The sequence below is a fragment of the Mus caroli genome, unplaced genomic scaffold (genome assembly GCF_978045245.1).
Source record: "Mus caroli unplaced genomic scaffold, Mus_caroli_1 scaffold_3, whole genome shotgun sequence".
NCBI classification, from domain to species: domain Eukaryota; kingdom Metazoa; phylum Chordata; class Mammalia; order Rodentia; family Muridae; genus Mus; species Mus caroli.
The window spans coordinates 46,023,196-46,045,360 of NW_028227258.1; the positions used below are offsets into that span (position 1 = coordinate 46,023,196).

Genomic DNA, 22,165 nt, shown 5'->3' on the forward strand with positions numbered 1-22,165 from the left:
CGCTCTCTCTTTCTCTTGATTTTTCTTTCTCTTTCCCTTCTTCCAAGGCTCTCCCCTTCACCATCCTTCCTCATGATCATTATATTATGGTATGCGCTTATGATACAAAGGTAATGTGATAAGAAGTCCTTTATTTAGTATAGACTATTTATGTTGAATGACTCAACCTACACCACTATGAACTCAATGCAATTTTTCCTTATAAGTCACCCAGCCTTTATATTCTGAAATGGCAGCACAAACAGATATATTCAGGTCCCATTGAGAATTCAGTTTTAGTTATTTTTCATGTTTACATAAAAGAAAGTTGTTAAGTGTATCACTGAAAGTAGCTATTACTACATTTCTCAAATCAGAAGAAATAGGCACCATATAATTTCTTTTCCACTACTGTTTATGATATGATCTTGCAACTTGTTCATTCTGCAACTCACATCTCAACATACTTAAGTATATCTTGTGATCCAAAATATATTGTGCATGATGAATATAAATACAAAAGGACATGAAAACCATGAGGAGTGTACAGAAATTTAATACAAAGACAGACATGTAGGTTTATTAAAATCAGTAAATGTAAAAAGTATGAAAATGAGGGCAGTTATATAGTATATATTTGATCTATTTTAGGGGAAAGGAAGACTTTCAGAGGATTTAATGTCATATCTGAGTCCTACAGTGTAGGTAGATGAGAGATTTTCTATGATAAGCACTTTACATTCTGATCATTCTTGTAGAAGCAAAAATCCATAGATGGGATGGATAGGCATGAAATTCTTCAGTGGCTCAGAAGTAGGTCATGTTCATGTACAAAGTGGTTGTACTTGGGTATGTATATATATCATGGATCTTGAAAATTAAGTAATAAGGAACAAAACCATAGACTGAGAGGGGTATTGACTAAATAGTATTAAAATTACCTATGCTGAATTTAATGTGAAATTAGCTATCTCAGTAAATACTTATACAAATATTAAGCAAGTGAAGTGTCTTAGTTTTACATTAAAAATCGAAAATTGTCTATGAACTAAATACTATAATTTAGAGTATCTAAAGTTAAAAGTAAAATATAAATAATTTTTTAGAACATTTAGTATTATTTCTGAATATTTACCTTTAAATGTGTGTATTTATGTGTTTGTGTGTTTATCTGTATGTGCCTATGATATGTATACACAGGTACCCAATCAAAGCCAGAAGATCTCCTGGAACTGGAGTTACTGTTACTTCACAGTTGAAGACTATGCATGCATAGGACTCAGGGCTTTAGGTCTTTAGAAAATCAGTAGTCCTTTTAACTATTGGGCCATTTCCCTAGCCACTTTAATTTTATTTTTGAGCTGTGTATTTCTGAGGACATGCATGATCTGTAGTGGTGCCAATTTAAACTGGGACTTTGCACACATAATGTAATGTTAATTGGATGTATACCTTACTTTAGCATTGCCATGTATTATCTACTTACATATATAGGAATTTTTAAGAGCATTTCTAAAAGCAAATGTCTTTATTTTAAATTTGAATTATCAGTATATATTCCCAATTCATCCACCCATATAGTTAAAGGGCATTGAGACCTTTGACTGTTGACAAGGACGATTATTTGACCATAATCTGAGAGTCTAGTTACTCAAAGCCATTTGTAACCTATTGTGCTCTAATTTTACTACAGCATCAGTAATAATAAAGTAATAATAAGTTCTTGAATTTATAATAAGAAAAGATTCACATCTTTTTTTGATAGATTAAACTACAGATTCCAGAGCAGAAGGCTGTTGAACATATACATTCAACAAATGAAAGAATCAAAAATCAAAAGTAATAAACTTGACAGAAAGTGAAGGTAATAAACTTAATAGAAAAAAAAGATAAAAACTGCAACAAAGAAAATTACGGAAGAAGTAAAAATCTAAAGTGAAAATAGACATTGAAGGATACCTATCAAGATATCAACAATGTATCCTAAAATTCATGTAAAAGCACCAAAGAGCTCCCAGTAGTCAACACAATATTGACCATAAAGAACAAGCCTACTTTCAAGTTGAAACACAGAGTCACAGTAAAAAAAAAAAAAAAAAAAAAAAAAAAAATAGCATGGGGAATACAAACAACAACAACAAAAAAACAGACAGAATAGTGGAAAAATTGGAGATCTCAGAAAGAAACCACACATCTACAGATAACCAATGTTAGAGAACTTATCCTTAAGTGTTGTTCTTTATAAAAATTATCTTTGGCCCAATTACAGGCCATACTGTAAAACCGAGCATATGGAACTAGTTGAAGAAAGCATAGTGGAAGCACTATTAGACATCTGCATGAACAATAATTTTTTGACGCTTGCCAAAACACAGGAAAGCAGAAGTAGACAAATGGCATAATGTCAAATAAAAAGGCTTCTACGGAGAACGAAAATCAATAGGTGGGGGAAAAATTCTGCTAACTATTTGACAAAACATTAAAGTGCAGAACATAAAAGGAACTGGATAGATCAGTAGCAACAACTACCAAATGAGGGCTCTGATTAAAAATGGGCCACTGATCTGAGTGGACATTTGTCAAAAGAAGTGAAAACAAACAAGAGATACTTTAGAAATGCTCACAAGGTAATGACTGTTATCAAAACCGCAAAGGTTGAAGAGATAAGGCAAAGGCTGCTGCCATACATCATTCCAGGAATTAAAAATATCTACAAGGAAAACAGTGTGGAGGTTCCTCAAAAGGAGTAAAAGTGGATCTAACATATGGTCTTCCTCTCCCCTTATTGATTATATTTCCAGAGGGAATTAAATGCACCAGGCAAAGAGCTCCCAGCACTCTTATTCTCATTACTGCCCCAGGAATGACTGCTAAGATATGGGATCAACAGACTAGTGTTTACAGAGATGTGGCAATTCTATCTGATGGGATATTAGTCAGCCATACATAAAGGTGAGATCCTGTCATTTGTGAGAGGAATGCAATCAGAGGACATTATGTCATAGGAAATAAGACAGACATGGACACTAGAAGAAAAGTGGCCCCTGTCCTCACTTATATGTAAAAGATACTATAAGCTAGTTGTTCCTCAGGAGAGCAGAGGGACGAGGATAAAACATTACTAGTTAACAGATGAAAAGACACAGCTAGGATAAAGACCTGTGTTTTAGACCTCACTACACTTATGGAATGACAACAGTTCATAATAAGCTAACCTACCATCTGTGGATCATGACCTTCAAGCATAAGAAATATGAACAGAGGGAAAGGTCATTAACCGGCTTTATCAATGTATATTATAGATATGCATTAAAATATCAAACTCCTGTCCATTAATACACAAAATTATTATTTCTAATTTAAGTAAAATCTTTAAATCTCTTTGGTTCTTCTATAGAACCGAATCGGTCAGAATCTGTTTATATATATATATATATATTTTTTTACTTCATTTATTTATTTAGTATTGTGTGCATGTCTACCAAGATATGTGTATGGAGGTCAAAGGAAAACTACAGAAGTCAATTCTCTCCTTTTGGTATGTGGACCTAGAGAACTGAGCATAGGACTCAGCCTTGCGGGCAATCACCTTTACCCACGGAGACATCTCACCTCACCAACAGCAGTTACTATGACCATCACTACTAAATTAATACTATCGTTTTTTATAAAAACTCTGCTTCATTATGAATCTTATTTCCAAATATGGTGGTTTGAATATTCTTTGCTGATGGGAAAGCACACAATTAGGAGGTATGGCCTTATTGAAGGAGGCATAGCCTTATTAGAGGATGTGTGTCACTGTGGAGGTGGGGCTTTGAGGTCTCATATGCCCAAGTGTGGCCAGTGGTCCAGAGCCTCCTCCTGGCTGCCTGCAGAAGATAATCTTCTCCTGGCTGCTTTCAGAGCAAGATATAGAACTTTCAGCAACTTCAGCAAGCACTATGTCTACCCCACACTGCCTGCCACACTTCCTGCCATGATGATAATGGACTGAACCTCTGAAACTGTAAGCTAGCCTCAATTAAGTGGTTGCCTTTATAAGACTTGCCTTGGCCATGGTGTCTCTGCACATCAGTAAGACACCAAATCCATGAAGTTTGACAACAAAAAACAATCTACAGTATAGATGCAAGTCTGTGCTCCATCTACTGATAAGCATTCATACTTTCACAATGTGTGCACTAAGGTTTGGACATTTCACCCCTTGGAGAACACTATGGATTAAATTTGTTTAAAAGCAGTTAATATTGTTCAAAGAAACAGGTAACTCCCAATTGAGGAGTTGTTTGATTCATTTCAGCTATGACAGCAAAATGGTTAAAGTGTATTCTGAGGTAGTGATGATTCTGACACACTGAGGAAAGTGGTTATTTTTCAGCCTCCTTGGAAGCTGCCTAAAGTTTGCATGGGTAACACCAATCTAAACATATAGTGAATAATTCAAATGAATGAGAAAAAAACTTACTCTCTTTCCAGGAGGACCTGGAGGGCCAGCTTCACCAGATGGACCAGAGGGACCCTAGAAATGTAAAATTACACTGTTTAGTAAGCTAGGTATTTGTCATAACCAACATAAATCCACCCTATACAAACTGAAACTGACTCTTGTCTCATGTACACACATCAATCATTCCTAAAAGCCTTGCCTACTACTCAGATACATGAATTGCTTTTAGATATTCATAGAGTGAGCTGGTATGTTTATTCAGCAAACATCTTCATAGATACAAGAAAGTGGCTTAAATTTCCTTTCAAAAGTGGCAATAGGTATTTAGCAAACACCTAACAGACACAGACACAGGTTTTAGATTGCAAGCAGTGAGTATATCTGCCTATTACCTCTAAATTTCTCATATAATCTTAGCATTTTTAATGCTACTGGGAAGAGAATTATGAGGAATATGTGCATAAGTCTACCTTAGACCCCTGATACCTAATAAAGAGATCCTTGAAAGAAATGAAGCTGTATTAAAACCTATTAAAGTTTATGTCCTTCATATTTTTTTTTTTTGCCTTCCTAAGTAACCCACCTGGCTAAATACTCTGTGTCATTCCAAAAAATTAAAATGTCTATATGATACTTTTATTTAGTGTCTTGGCTAAAATAGATCATGAACCCCAGCAAGCTATTAGGCTCCCTTTCCTTTATACTACTTGTTTATATTTTAAAAAGTAATTTTTATAAGTAAGTGAGAGTGGGTATGTCTCTTTCTCTATTGCCTGCTTCTGTGACCCTTGCTTGTCCTTCCACTGGTCTGCCTCATCCAGCCTTGATGTGAGGGTTTGTATATGGTCTTATGGTGTCTTGTTGTGTTATATTCTGTTGTTCGTAGAAGGCCTGTTCTTTTCTGGGAGAAGAGGGGACAATTGGGGAGAGGGCAACTAGGAGGAGTTGAGGCAAAGCTGCAGCCTAGATATATTGGATAGGAGAAGAGTAGATAAAAGTTTTATAAAATAATCCCTAAGTAAAAGAATTTGCCATAGTAGCTCATAAATCTATAATGACATATTTCGGAAATGCATACACAACACATAAAATGAGATGATTCAGTCAAACAAACTTAACTAAACTTGATCTCTTTGAATCACCTTAAAAAAAATGTATGGGCTACCCAAGATTTGAAAAAGGTAAGGACTTGCTTACTGGTTGTCCTGGATCTCCATCTTCACCCTTGTCACCTCCAACACCATCTTGCCCCTGTAATGGACAGTGAAAATTAACCCAAATATTTCTTGTTATATTTATTATAAAGACACAAAACTTGTACAGACTGTCTTGGTAGACTGTTGAAGTAAACTGTGATCACATGGACAAACAATACTATAACACATATTTTTTAGATTATGGTGTTCCTTGCTCTTTCCATACCAATTGATTGTAAAGTTCTCTTTTGATATAAGGAACGTTTGAAGACAAAATTAGTGTAGATCCCCAGTGCTTCCTTTCATCAGGAACAGACATGAAGCAATTCCAGGTAGGATTTACATAGTAAAGAAGATTAAGAAATAAAAGTTTGAACTTTGTAAATAGAAGTATAGATGCTCCTTCTGTATTCTAAAAAAAGTCTCAATAGTTGTCCAAATGAAGAGGAGAGTCATATAACCAAGGTGCAAGAGTCATCAGTTAGATAGATATTGTCATCAATGCAATCACTGTTTTCTTCATTTGGCATTCTGACTGTAGTTCACTTTTAATACATTTTTAAAAAAAAACAAATGTTCCTTAAGACTGAGGGAACAGCCCCACCCAAGCATCCTTTTATTCCTACATGACACTTACTGCAGGACCAGGTTCTCCAGGTGGACCAGGATCTCCAGGAAACCCAACGGGTCCCTATAGAGATGAAAAAAAAGGAAAATAAACAGATTAAAAAGAAAGGATCATCATGTTGTATTTTTATTTTAACAGCTTAAAGTTATCTCAAAGGCTGGTTAGATATGTGTTCCAGATAGAAGAATAAATGAACAAAATAAAACTGAAATTAATGTATGTGAAAATATAAAATGACATAATGACATAGGTTTCACAAGAATCCCACATTTCTAGTCTATCTATGGAAAGCTAAGCAATGAGTCAGATACAAATTTCACTTTAAAGAAGACAAACTCACCGGGTTCCCCTTGGGACCATCATCACCTGGTGGCCCCTTAATACCAGCAGGACCTGCAGCACCAGGGGGCCCAGCTTCTCCTTTCTCTCCTCTCTCTCCTTTGGGACCCTTCAGAACACAAACAAAAGAAAGAGTTACTTTACAAGCTCTGTTTCAAGGTTTTCACATTAGTACTGTGGGCTGGAATGTGCTCTGCTACTGGAGTCTATATTCTGCATTGCAAAACATCTATCAGGAACTGAACGATAGGAGCTACAGGTCAGTAGTTACGAACCCTGCACATTAGACAGTAAGAATACCTCGAGATTGCAAAGGGAATGTAGTATTTTTTTATAGCAGCTTAATTTAAGTTAGAATGATCAATTTTAATTAATACAGGTTTGTTTAATGTAGCAAGGTTTGTTGGTTTTTATTATGTACAATCCACCAAACACAATGTATGCAATGAACACGTTATAGTTTTAGTGACTTCACTCATGCAAATGCAGTCTTTCTTTCAAAACTCATATACTAATTAAAGTATCTGGAGGATTTTCAGTTACTAAACATATTGTCTTTGAGTTATGTTCATATTTTTTGGGGTGGAAAGAGAGAGTAAAAAATAGTATTACAATTCAAGTTCAATGTTCAAACACACTAAAAAGAATTCCTAAAGGTTTAATGAAGCCGAATATTGGTTTTAGTATTAAAAGACTTACACCAGAGCCAGCTTCCCCAGGGGGCCCTGGGTTCCCTGCTTCTCCAGGTTCACCCTACAAAGAAAATATCACATGAGGATTAAAACACAAAAATGGTGTTTTCTATCTGCAATAATACCTTTATCATGGCAATCCTATTTTAGACTACCACTACATTTATGTATGGCAAAAAACACATTGAAACACTAACAAAAGGAAGGAGAACTAGGATTACTAATCTCAGTAATTCAAGTGAGGAAACAAATTAAATTCTGATGTGGTTTTGATAGATTCAGTCAAGCACATGAACCCATATCACCACCAAGCAATAACAAAAATCGGAACATTTTCCGAGAGTTTGCATTTGTGTGGCATCAAAACCATATTATAATCAGGACCATTGATGCAAAATTACAAGTTGATTTTTACTAAAGTATAAATTCACTCTCTTGATAACAAAATACGTTGGCCTATATTGATGGTCCTGTGGAAGGAACTTAGTGGAAATCAGTGGGAGGCACAGAGTGCAAGTAATCAAAATTCCTGAAATTGAGTGTTTAAATATTATAAATTTGATAGCTTTTATGATCTCACTTTAATTGAGATGACAATTTTCCAAGTCATATAACCAATAAAGAATGACTTAAAAAAACGTAATCTATATTTAAATGAAGATATTGTGAATGCTATCCAGTTATGATTTTGTGAAAAGAACAATGTCCCAGGAAATTGTTTTAACAAACACTACATTCATTACAGTGGTTTGAGACTTCCCACAAACTTCAAATATCTTGGAAAAGGTGCCTATTTTATGAGTTTCATAGAAGTTGTGTAAACATTAAAAAGTGCTTAAAACTTTCTCTTAGCATTAACAATCTTTGGGACAGAGGTGAAGCGCAATGAATTGTTGAGTGAAACTACAGAATATTCCTAACTCTGTGGGCAGGTTCAGAGCCCTTAGGACATGTTCTCAAAAAAGAAGGCTTGGGGTAAAGCTTGAGGGATTTTTCCAACAGTGGTCTCTTGGATGCTGGCTTGACATGCATTTTATGCTAGAACAATTAGACGTGATGAGGCTTTTTCTTCCGATAATTTCATCCGTCTCAACATACAGCTTTAACTTTGAGATTATGAACAAAGCTCCTAAAAACAATTGTCAAAGAAATTGCCTTCTTTACCCATGAAGAATTAGAAAGTGTAATTTGTTTCTAATTAAGTAGTTAATGAGCTATTTGAATAGTGAGTCATATGCAGTTAATTATAAATACAAGAGACAGAATGTGAAGCAGAAGTAAATACCAATATAAAGCAGTCTAATCTCATTACACTGCTTTTTGAAGAGGTAACTCATTTAATGAAAACAAATGAACTTAACTATAAAGTAAAATGTGTCAAGAAAGAATTTAAAGCATAAAATAATCATGTGTCAAGGTTGGGATAAAAAACACCGCAGCTAAAATATTTTACATACTTTTCCTGTATAATATTTTTATGGAATGAATCATTTTTGTTCTTTCAAAACTGGCAAAAAAATTCTGAAATGAAGCAAATATCAGTGATAAATTTCTTTAAAATTCTATTAAGATGTGAGAATGAATATATAAATAAAAAATCAAAGAATCATTCTAACATTTTCTTTTAAAAGGAAGACCAGATTTTTTAAGATGAAATGTTTACCAGAAAAAGGAGCTATTCTGAACACAGATGCTGTGGCACATGCCAACTGCTTTGAAAAGTGCCAGAGACAGGCTGAAGTGTTAGCAATGAAAAGGTGACAAAAATCAGTGATTAATTGTTTTCTGATGTGAAAGCCTCCTTTCTTCCCCAGTTCAGTTGGAGAGAAGTATTTCCTCTGCTTTAAGTCCCAAGTGTCACTAATGAAAGACACTGTAGTCTCCTCAGACATTCAGAGGTTGAAATGGAGATTGGCTTTGTCACTTTCTAATGAAGAAACAGTCACCAAATCACTGTAATTAACCAAGCCTCAGCTTTCCAGTCCACAAAAGCAGATAATGATAATTCCGATACAGCACTGAAACAGGAAACAATCCACACCCGGTATTCATGGCTGCCACAGGCGTCAATACAAAACACACAAAAGCAGCACTTAATTTCAATCTGAGAAGGTTCTAGAATAAATAATTCTGAATATGTATACATATGTACAACACTTAGCACCAAACTCATGTTAGCAGCCTACAAAATACGTCCCACAATGTCAAAGCTCTTTAATTCTAGCTGGTTTGGCCAGCATGTCCCTACCTTGTCTCCCACACCACCAACTGAACCAATAGAGCCTGGGGGTCCTTGTGGTCCCTGCAGTGTAGAAAAAGAAATAGAGTTATAGTTTTAATGAACTGCTCAGCCCCAGAAACATGTGTCTTGAGCTTTCCAAGAAAGCATTATGTTCAGGGATTCTGAGTAAGTCGAAGGATTGAAAAAAGTAACAATTTCTTCAGTTGCCACATTTACTAACAACAAGCAATTAACTATATTACATCTGTTTCCAACTTCAGGTAGATTCTCTCATGTTTTCAATAGATGAACCACAATTCCAATGTCTGTGCCCATACAAAAATGAGGAGTTTTGTGGTATGCTTTTATATTGAATCAAATGCATGATTCCATCTAAGGATGACTTAATTCATGGGAGAAACAACCCCTTTATGAATTGTTAAGCAATAAATATCTTCAAGGTAATAGAAGCCACACATGCTTTTCCAGTTTACCAGCTACTGATCTCTTTCATTAGTTCTGATCTGATAAAATTAAAGGCAGGCATAAAAAAAAATCATATGCAAAAGAATGTGGAGAACAGGTGGCTTCACTTGTAAGACAGGAAGTCAGAAGCAGCTCACACAGGCCTACAAATCTATTGAAGGTATTTCCGGCATGGGGACACTATTGCATTTCCAAATTCTATAATGTTTCTTCAGAATGCTGGATCTCATTTTCACAGAGATGTCCTTTTTAAAGGTCTAAGAAAAACTGTTTCCTTTCAATGAGAGGATTCACAGATGCACATATTTCCCTGAATGCTTTATAGACTGAAAATGCATGAGGCGAAGCTTGATGGATAGGCTTTTATGCGTTTGCATATGTAACAGGTATTCAGAGTACACGCTTACACTGGTACATTCAAAGCCAACTACCATCCTTTCACATCATTACCAGAGAAAATGCTTGAACTGAAGACTTCAATAATCGTTTGCAGAATATTTATCATATCACAGATGTAAGTATACTCTTCTGAACATGTTTTATCATTAAACAAATAACATTTTTTACCAGTAAGTATATACTTAGTGTGAACTGAGAAACTATTTTATATTAGTGGTGACATGATCATGGGAAAAGCCATTTGTTTCTTTCTATAATGGAGTAGCACAAGTGGACAAGTGTTGAGTTCTTGTCCACTTCTAAGAATAAACCATGATGTGATTATCTCCATTGGATCTTATAACCCATTTTCCAGACTACAAAGCAGGCACAGAGTGTCCTTCAGAATTAACTAGCATATAGTTCACAGTGCTTACATCAGCTCCATTGGGACCTTGAGGGCCTCGTGGGCCAGGAGGACCTGGTGGACCCTAGAAAAGACAATAACAAAGTTTGACGTGATCACATACAGATGCAGTTAACATTTTTAAATTTTGAGAAAACTAAGTTAGGCTTGTGTTTATAAAGTCACAGTCATGGGAGCATATCAGGGTTATCAACATGCTAGATGAAGACAATATTACACTAGCAAATGACCCTTTCCACACTGACAGGAGATTAGCACTCAGAAAAAATGAACAGGAGAACAACCCAGGAAGTAAAAATTATTCACAATATGCATAGTGATGTTTTTTGTAATAATATTCAACATCATAAAACAAACATATAGTTGGAAGAAAAACAACAACAACAACAACAAAAACAGTACAGGACCAGTTTTAGAATTAGGAAATTGAATGAAAGGACCCTGTTTGTAATTTGTGTGTACACTATCGTATGTATGGATTCTTAGGTTTGACAATCGAAAATTGAAAGTAATCATTGGATTCAGTTTTCAAAATGAACCATCTATGTTCTGGATATATACTGAAATTATCCCAACAAACACATTTGTTAAATTGCTGAGTAATATCCCTTATACCTTGGTGGCAATTAAGACTGTTCAAAGTGAAATAAATAAATCAAGCAATATGATGTAATATTAAAGAAAATAGACAGTTGTGAATACCCAGTCATTACAATTAAAAAAATACGTTAAATCTTATACAAAAATCGAAGTCATTTCTAATGTGACCATTATCATATGCTCAAGGAGAATGCATGAGCAACTCATGGAACCATACATACCACTAGACCTAAGAACAAAACTCCAGTGTGTCCTCTGCTGTTCTGGAGTATGGCCTAGTCAGTAATATGTACGGTATACTCCTTGCAGTTACATTTGCTGATGATAAGAATAATTTTTAAAGTTTTCTCAACAATAAACCTGGGTATTGCTATTAAGGTGAATAAGAGAGAAATAACAACTATGAAAACTTCAAAATACAATCCCCATGCCCAGGCATAGTTGGGCAACACAAAACAAATGCAAATGCATTCTTGTAATTTTTTTTTTTGCCTCATTTTGGTTTATTTGTGTGATCCTTTTCTTTTTGTCTTATTGGTCTTTTCTTTGTATATTTTAGTTTCTGATTTTTGTGGGACCTTATAAGGTTTTTTTTTTTTTTTTTTGCATTTTATTATTGTTTGTTTGCTTTTTTAAAAAGAGTGGGAGAAACCCTGAAGTAAGTGGGTGGGGAGGAGCTGGAGGAAAGGGAAAAGCATGTTCAGGATACAGTGTATAAAAACCTTCAGTAAAACATAAAAATGTGAAAATGTGAAGTCAATTGAAACTGTCATCAATGTTGGATGGATAGGAATTAATAAATATATTTATCCAATATCATCCAGTTTCATACACTTTGAAAAATTATTTCCTTGAAATGTATACTTGAAAGATTAGGTTGATGTCATGAAGTAAAGAATTCTAGTATTAAATTCAAAATTTTGTTATAATATTCTTGTTAATAATATATTTCTCAATAATTCTAGAATTTATTACAAAGTATAATAAATTTTAATATCCTTCCATAGTTAGTAATTATAGAAATCCTATATATTCATGAATGCTACATATTCTTTACATATTCCACACCAGCATCCAAAGAAAAAGACTCACAAAACACTGATATGGCACTGCATCACATAAGTTATTTGGACTCATTAAATATGTGCACCACTTAATGTCATGTATGTATACAATATTATTCTAAAGTTTATGAAGCAAAATGACTTATATATTTGAAATAGTATTGACATTTACTTATTTTTGATGAAGCAATAATACAAAGTTTGGAATTAAAGAGGGAAAGTAGCACAATATTAAAAATGTTTTGTTAAAAGGATCAAATTGTAATGAAGAAATGTGCATTCAGAGCAGTTGTCTTAAGACCTCTCAGGAGATCTACTGCAGCCAGGACAACAGATCAGCAGCTTTTCTGCTCATGTGAAGAGCCCCCAGTTGAAGAGCCCCCAGTTGGAAGGCTGCACAGGAAGTTGGATATAGCAAGGTATACAGACCTACTAGGAGACCTGAAACAACACAGGGACAGAAATGGAAGACTCCATACAGTCACTCAGATCAACAAACACCAGGGATATCCAGATGGTGAAAGGCAAGCACAAGACCATAAGCAACAGAAGCCAAAATACTTGGGCATCATCAGAATCTAGTTCTACCACCACAGCAAGCCTTGAATACATCAATACACCTGAAAATCAGGAATATGTCCTAAAATCCTATCTCATGAAGATAATAGAGTCCTTTAAAGAGGATATCAATAACTCACTGAAAGAAATATAGGAAAACACAGGTAAACAGGTGAAGGAATTGAAAAACAGGATCTAAGATTTAAAAGTGGAAGTAGAAACAATAAAGACAACACAAATGGAGGCAAACCTGGAAATAGAAAACCTAGGAAAGAGGTCGGGAATTACAGATGAAAATATTACCAACAGAATACAAGATATAGAAAAGAGAATCTCAGGTGAAGAATACAATAGGTAGAGATTGACACAACTGTCAAGAAAATTTCAAAACATTAAAAAAAAAATCCTAACCAAAAGCATCCAGGAAATTCAGCACACAATGAAAAGACAAAATCTAAGAATAATCAGAATAGAGGAGAAAGAAGATTCCTAGCTCAAAAGATCTGAAAATGTCTTCAACAAATAAGAGAAGAAAACTTCCCCAACCTAAAGAAAGAGATGGACATAAAGGTGCAAGAAGCCTATAGAACACCAAAAAAAAAAAAAAAAAAAAAAAAAGGGATCAAAAAAGAAAATCTTCTTGTCACATAATTATCAAAACACTAAGTGCACAGAGCAAAGAAAGAATATTAAAAGTTTCAAGGGAAAAAGGCCAAGTAACATACAAAGGTAGATCTATCAGAGTTACACCAGACTTCTCAACAGCCAGAAGAGCCTGGTCAGTGGAAATGCAGACTCTAAGAAAATACAAATGCCAGTCCAGGCTACTATATCCAGCAAAACTCTTAATCAACATATGTGGAGAAGCCAAAATATTCCAGGATAAAACCAAATTCAAACAGTATCTATCTATGAACATATCCCTACATAGGATACTTGATGGAAAACTCCAACACAAGGAAAATACCTGCACCAAAGAATGGATAAGATATTAAGCATCTTACAACAAAGTCAAAAGCTGAGAGCCACAAGCACATAAAGCCACCTACAAAAACAAACATACCAGGAACCAACAGTCATCTCTCTTTAATATCTCTAATTATTAATTGCTTCAACTCACCTATAAAAAACATAAGCTAACAGACTGGATATGCAAACAAGATCCAGCATTTTGCTGCATACAAGAAACACACCTCAATAACAAAAACAAGCACTATCTCAAATTAAAAGGATGGAAAAAGGTCTTCCAAGCAAATGGTCCCAGAAAACAAGCAGGAGTTGCCATCTTAATATCCAATAAAATAGATTTTCAACCAAAAGTTATCAAGCGTGATGAAGAAGGACACTTCATATTGATCAAGGGCAAAAGGCAACAAGGGAAAGTCTCAAATTTGAACATCTATGACCCACATGCAAGACCACCCCAATTCATAAAAAAAACTTTACTAAAACTCAAAACACAATTGAACCACACACAATAATAATGGGAGATTTCAACACCCCACTCTCACTAATGGACAGGTCACTGAAACAGAAACTAATCAGAGACATAGTAAACTAAGGGAGGTTATAAACCAAATGGATTTAACAGATACCCACAGAACATTTCTCCCTAAAACAAAAGAATACACCTTATCAGCACCTCATGGTACCTTTTCCAAAATCAACCATATAATTGGTCACAAAACAATCCTCAACAGATACAAGAAAATTGAAATAATACCATGCATCCTATCAGATCACCAGGGCCTAAGGCTGGGTCAACAAAAATAGCAAAAAACTACAGAAATCCCACATACATGAGGAAGCTGAAAAATTCTGTAGTCAATGACAACTTTGTCAGGGAAGAAATAAAAAAAGAAATTAAAGACTTCCTGGAATTTAATGAAAATATTGACACTTCATACCCAAACTTATGGGACACAATGAAAGCACTGCTAAGAGGAAAGTTCATAGCACTAAGAGTCCTGGTAAAGAAACTGTAGAGATCTTACACTAACAACTTAACAGCATGCCTGAGAGCTCTAGAACAAAAATAAGCAAACTCACCCAAGAGGAATAGAAGGCAGGAAATAGTCAAACTCAGGGACAAAATAAACCAAATAGAAACAAAACAAAAACCAAATAAATAAACAAACAAACAAACAATTCAAAGAATCAACAAAACCAGAAGCTGGTTCTTTGAATCAATAAGATTCTACCAGACCATCAAAGAAGATCTGATACCAATTTTCTTCAAACTATTCCCTAAAATAGAAGCATAAGGAATGCTACCTAACTCATTCTATGAAGCCACAATTACTCTGATACCTAAAGCATACTAGAACCCAACCAAAAAAAGAGAACTTCAGACCAAGCTCACTTACGAATATCGATGCAAAAATACTCAATAAAATTCTTGTAAACCGAATCTAAGAACACATCAAAACCATCATTCACCATGATCAAGTAGGCTTCATACCAGGGATGCAAGGTTGTTTTAATATATGAAAATTCATTAACCTAATTCACTATATAAACAAACTGAAAAAAAATTACATGATCATCTCCTTACATGCAGAAAAAGCATTTGACAAAATACAACAGCCCTTCATATTAAAGTATTGGAGGGATCAGGAATTCAAGGCCTATACCTAAACATAAAAAAAGCAATTTACTACAAACCAACAGCCAATATCAAATTAAATGGAGACAACTTGAATCTTGAAAAAAGCAATCCCACTGGAATCTGGGACAACACAAGAATTCCCACTCTCCCCATATCTATTCAATATAGTACTCGAAGTGTTAGCTAGAACAATAAGACAAAAAAAAAAAAAAAAAAAAAAGAGATCAGTGGATACAAATTGGTAAAGAAAAATAATGAAAGCATCACTATTTGTAGATGACATGATAGTATACATAAGACCCCAACAATTCTACCAGATAATTTCTCCACCTGATAAACAACTTCAGCAAAGTGGCTGGATATAAAATTAACTCAAATAAATTGGTAGCCTTCCATTATACAAAGGATAAACAGTCTGATAAAGAAATTAGGGAAACAACTCCTTTTACAATAGACACAAATAATATAAAATACTTTGGAGTAACTCTAACCAAATATGTGAAAGACCTCTATGGCAATAATGTCAAGTCTCTCAAGTAAGAAATCAAATAAGATCTCAGAAAATGAAGATATCTCTCATGCTCATGGATTGGCAGATTTAACATAGTAAAAGTGACCATCCTACCAAAGCAATCTATAGATTCAATGCAATCCCCATCAAAATTCCAACACAATTCTTCAAAGACATGGAAAGAGCAATTCTCAAATTCATCTAAAAAGGCAAAAATAAAACAAAACAAAACAACAAAAAACAAAGAAACAAACAAACAAAACCAGCAAAGTGAAAACAATTCTTAATAATAAAAGAACAGCTGAGGCAATCACCATCCCTGACCTCAAGCTTTACTACAGAGCAATAGTGATAAAAAAAAAAAAACTGCATGGTACTGGTACAGAGACAGACATGTTGATCAATGGATTAGAATTAAAGACCCAGAAATAAAACCACACACTTATGGTCAATTGATCTGTAACAAAGACACCAAAAATATACAATGGAAAAGAGAAAGCATCTTCAATAAATGGTGCTGGTCTTACTGACTGTCTGTATGTAGAAGAATGAAAATAGACCCATATTTGTCACCTTGCACAAAGCTCAATTCCAAGAGGATCAAGGACCTCAACATTAAACCAAATATACAATATAATAGAAGAGAAAGTGGAAAAGAGCCTTGAACTCATTGTCACAGTGGGAGAGTTCCTAAACAGAATTCCAATGGCTCAAACTCTAAGATCAAGAATTGATAAATGTGACCTCATGAAACTGCAAAGCTTCTGCAAGGCAAAGGATATAGTCAATAAGACAAATCAGCAACCTGCAGATTGGGAAAAAAACCTTCACTAACCCCACATCTGATAAAGGGCTAATATCCAAAATAAAGAACTCAAGAAGTTAATCACCAAAAAAACCCAAACAATTCAATAAAAAAATGGGGTATAGAACTAAATCGATAATTCACAACTGAAGAATCTCGAGTGGCTGAGAAGCACCTAAAGAAATGTTCAAAATCCTTAGTGATCAGGGAAATGCAAATCAAAACAACCCTGAGATTCCATCTTTCACCAATCAGAATGGCTAAGATCAAAACCTCAGGTGACAACAAATATTGGAGAGGATGTAGAGAAAGAAGAACACCCCTGTATTGGAGGTGGAATTGGAAACTGGTACAACTACTCTGGAAATCAATCTGGAAGTTCCTCAGAAAATTGGAAATAGGTTTACCTAAAGACCCAGCAATACCACTCTTGGCAATATGCCCAAAAGATGCTTTACCATGACACTGGGGCACGTGTACCACTGTGTTCATAGGAGCCTAATTTGTGATAGCCAGAAGCTAGAAACAACCTTGATGTCCCATGACAGAAGAATAGATACAGAAAATGTGATTCATTTACACGATGGAATACTACTCAGCTATTAAGAATGAGGACATCCTCACTTTTGCAATTAAATGGATGGAACTAGAAAATACCATCCTGAGTGAGGGAACTCAGATCCAAAATGATATGCATAGTATGTACTCACTAATAAGTCCAATTTTTTTCCAGAAAACCCAAGACACAGTCCACGGAACTCAAAAAGGTCAACAAGCTGAAGTGTCCAAGTAAGGATACCTCAGTCCCACTAGGAAGAGAGAAGAAAGCAATCACAAGTAGGGAAGGAGTGAGGGAGGGACCTGGGAGCAAAAGTGTATGACAACGGGGGGATGGGGGGAGAAAGAGGAACCTGATTTGGTATTAAGAGAGGAAAAAAGACTGAAGCCCTGAGGGACAACAGAAAGAATGGAAACAGGCAACCTTAGAAAATAGGAGGTTTGGATGACCCTCAAGAATGCACCAGAGACCTGGGATGTAAGAGACTCTCAGGAATCAAATGGAGGGACCTTAGATGAAATGCTCAACAGAAGGGAGAGAGAACTTATAGAGCCTACTTCCAGCAGGAGGACAGGGCATCAAGTGAGCAATGGAGTTGCCATCCCACAGACACATCTCTGACCCATAACTGTTCCTGTCTGAAAGAACTGTAGGGATGGAAATAGAGAGGAGCCTGAGGAAAAGAAGTTCCAGAGACCTTCTTGGGAAGGGACCCAGCTCAAAGGGATCCAGCTCAGAGAGGTCCCAAGGCCTCACACTATTACTGAGGCTGTGGAGTGCTCACAAAAAAGAACCTACAAGAATGCACTCTGGAAAACCCAACAATCAGCTGAAAGAGTCAGATGCAGATTATTTGCACCCAACCAATGAACAGAAGCAGCTGAACCCTGTTGTTGAATTAGGGAAGGCTGAAAGAAGCCGAGGAGAAGGGCGATCTTGTCGGAGGACAAGCAGTCTCAATTAATCTGGACCCCCAAGATCTCTCTAACACTGGACCACCAAACAAACAGCATAACCAGCTGATGTAGGGTCCCCACCACACATACAGGAGAGGACTTCTGAGTCTGTGTTCATTCAGAGATGATACACCTAACCCTCAAGAGACTGGAGGCCCCAGGGAGTTTAGAGGTCAGGTGGGGTCTGGATGGGGCATCGACATGGAGACAGGGGGTGACAAGGGGGAGGATGTAAGGGATGTCAGCAGTCAGAGGGTGGATGGGGGGGAAGGCAGGATGCAATATGGAGTGTAAAAAATAAATTAATTTTAAAAAGATAGTAAGAAATAGGTCATGGACGTGAGCTTGGTATGGCATAAGACAAACCTTCAAATATTGCTGAATGGATTAATCAACTAAATAAAACCCCTTTAGCAAAAAAAGAAAAAAGAAAAGAAAAGAAATAAAAATAAATAAATAAATGTGTACTGTGGGCAGGCACAGTGTCACTGAAACCCTGGAGAATACAAACCTACCATGGGTCCAACGTCTCCATTTTCACCCTTTTCACCTGGTGGGCCCGGCAACCCCTACAAAAACATAATTAAAAATAGTTATCCATGTATTTTTTAAAAGATAAATTTAAAGGATGGAGAGAGGATGTCTAAGATGTTAAAGTGCTTGCTGACATATGTGTGGACCTGGGTTTGCATCCTCGAGACCTATGTAACATCAGACACATCTATAATCTTGAGATCTGTACAGAGATGGAAGGCAAAGACAGGACTATGCTTTGTGGCTTGTTGGCCTATAAAGCAGTAACAACACAACAGCAAACATTAGATAGCATCTCAAACCATGAAAGGCAAGACCAAACCAAAAGCTACCTCTAACCTACACTCATGCACCAAGAGTCATGCTCATTTTTGCTCACATATACACAGATTCATCACAAAGACAAAAACAGAAACAAAGAGATGCTTTTAGCTAATTTATAACAGTAAGTAAATATAAAGTTAAGTAAAGATGGGGAAATTAAGTTGCAGAAACAAACATACATTAAACTACTTATATTTAACTTTTTCTTACATTCTATAGGATCTATGGCAATATTTAAAAGTACAATCCATTCTTTCTACAATATACATTAATTTAAATTTTTGAGTTTTATAAAAATAAATAAATATAAATTTTGATCTCACAAACAGCTGTCCCTTTATTCTGTTTTGATCTGGAGTAGACTTCTTACATATTCATACTCATATTTTATATTTTATACAATCACAGGCCATTTTCAAAAGCCCTAATGAAGTAACACTTTCAGTTATGTAACAGTTTGGCAAAATTATATTCCACTATATTTCCAAGATCATAAGTACATTCTGAGTCTCAGCTTCAAATTTTAAAAACACACAAGCTATGAAACCAATTATATTTTCCGTGTCTCTCTTTTCCCCAATATCTCTCTTTTGTAATAACAACAGTGTAGTCAATGGACATTAGAACCCCAATGTTAGAGAAAACTTAGGCAGAGACAGAAACACGGCCCTGGAGTTCAACCTGCCTACATCGCCATGAGGAAAACTGCATTTCTACTCCGTCTCCTGACATCCTCCAAACAGATCTGTGTGTATTTACTCGTTCTGGCCATAGCAATATTTTCAATTCTTTCTTCATAAAATGAAATTCACAGTATACTTTGAAGCAATATTTTTTGCTTCGGTATTGATTTTCAAATCTCCTGTAAGTAGTGGGGTTATCAAGTAAAACCTAGAGTCTCAGAAACTATTTGTTAAATGAAAAGTGAACTAGTCCTAAGTAAAAACTAACCAAAAAAGTTACTCAATAAAAAAGATTCAACATTTGCTATGATACTAAAAAAAAATCCAAAAACTTCAATTATTACAAAATTTTATGGGATATTAATGCTCTAGTGAAGAACAAAATGTGTAAAACCAATTACTGACAAATGAGCACACATAGCAGAAACTTAACTAGGGAATGTGCATGGGAAATATTGTGATTCTTATTGGGTAGGAATCATACAAGTGGCTGACTTTTAATGATTTTAATAATATAATTAACTATATACATTCTATAAACTATACAAAATTAATTTTTTATTTTGAGATTATAACATTCATATGGATTCTTTTTTAATTTGATATTTTATTTACTTTTCAACTGTCATCCCCTTTCCCGATCTCCCCTCTGCACAGCCCCTAACCTATCCCCCATATCCCTGCTTCTAAGAGGGTGCTCCCCGAAACCCCCTCTCACCTCCCTGCCCTGTCATTTCCTACACAGAGGCATCAAGCCTTCACAGGACCATGACATCTCCTCTCGTTGATGTTCTAATACATCAGTAAACATGGCAGCAGTGCTAAAAGCTATTATTCTAATAAAACTGTTAGTTTGGAACATCAATGTAAGAGCTGCAAGTTATTCAATTTTAGCTCACAGCAATGCATCTGTGCACTGTCTTCCCACAGTGTTCCAGTGTAAGGAGTGGAAATGGTGCTCACCCAGCAGTGCTTATTCATTTGCAAAGATGACCTTTGATAAATTCATTCTGTTAACTGACACTGGTCTGTTCTTAGACTAGGAAACAGTTTCTATGTTCTACTAATTGCACCTGACTCCCAGGTAAGTAATAGTTCTAGTGGACATATTTGTAAGTATTTCCAATGTGGCACACTTCTGTTTTGCAAAAGGATGCTTTAATGTCAATTTTGTCCTTTTTTTTTTTCTTTCTCAAATGTCAGCGTGATATTTAAGATATCGGCTTATACATTTCCCAAATCGTTACTATTTTCTGATGGCAGCTTCTAGAATTTTAATTAGATTTAAAAAAAAAAAAAGAAGAAGAAGAACTAATCAGGTTGAGAATTAAAGGCATCACCCTACCCAAAGTTGAAATCCAAGCGCTCTAACATCAGAAACTTTCCAGATTAGCAAATGTGAGACTTAAGCACTTAAATATGAAATTTAACACAGATGGAGTAAACTTTTCTCTTTAGACCATTTTCTTTAGAGTGCATTAAACTTAAACATAATTAAGTCTTAAAACACTAAACAAAATAATTGCATTTTTCTCTTTGCCCAGGGGTTTGTATTTTTTTTTAAGTTTTGAGTTCATATCTAGATGAACTATAGTCAATATTGAAACATAGCTTTTCTTTTATTCACAGTACAAGCATGATTTGAAATGGCCTCTTTTATTTACACATATGATCATTCCTATCAGTTCAGCAGAGTAGGTTAAAAAAAGAAATATTTTATGTTATGCTTGACTGTATTTTGAGCCAATTAAGGCAGATTGTTCTTTTTATTAGAGTTAATAGAGACATAACAAATGAGATTCTCTTGTTGCAAAGGAAAAATGAGTGAATTATACCCTACTCTTCTTCAATGTTTACATGTCCTAACTGTTCTCTGATATGAGGATGAAGCAGATTTATTTTAATATTTTTAATTTAAAAATCACTTGACACATAAGTGATAAATACAAGATGAATTCAGGTCAAGAATCTACACTTGTTATATACCTATAATTATATGTAAACATATATTTAATATATCATGTATTCCAAACTATATAAATCTTTTATACAGATGAATAATAAATTCCAAGTCCAAACTCCTTTGTGTTAGAGATTGATATTCGCTATATATATTTACTAAAATTTCTAATATTTAGTCATCCATAAGTACTCAATTAGATAATAA

At 35.1% G+C, this 22,165-nt stretch overlaps 1 protein-coding gene across 1 annotated transcript in view; it reads right to left on the reverse strand.

Annotated features, from left to right (window-relative positions):
* The window catches only part of Col11a1 (collagen type XI alpha 1 chain), a 186,192-nt gene that overhangs the window by 25,904 nt on the left and 138,123 nt on the right, over positions 1 to 22,165 (reverse strand). Inside the window, exons 47-54 of the mRNA XM_021159058.2 lie at positions 18,973 to 19,026; positions 10,807 to 10,860; positions 9,533 to 9,586; positions 7,292 to 7,345; positions 6,594 to 6,701; positions 6,263 to 6,316; positions 5,627 to 5,680; positions 4,448 to 4,501 (exon numbers count right to left, since the gene is read on the reverse strand). Of these exons, the coding sequence (XP_021014717.1) occupies positions 4,448 to 4,501; positions 5,627 to 5,680; positions 6,263 to 6,316; positions 6,594 to 6,701; positions 7,292 to 7,345; positions 9,533 to 9,586; positions 10,807 to 10,860; positions 18,973 to 19,026 (486 nt within the window). The remainder of the gene's footprint in view (positions 1 to 4,447; positions 4,502 to 5,626; positions 5,681 to 6,262; positions 6,317 to 6,593; positions 6,702 to 7,291; positions 7,346 to 9,532; positions 9,587 to 10,806; positions 10,861 to 18,972; positions 19,027 to 22,165) is intronic.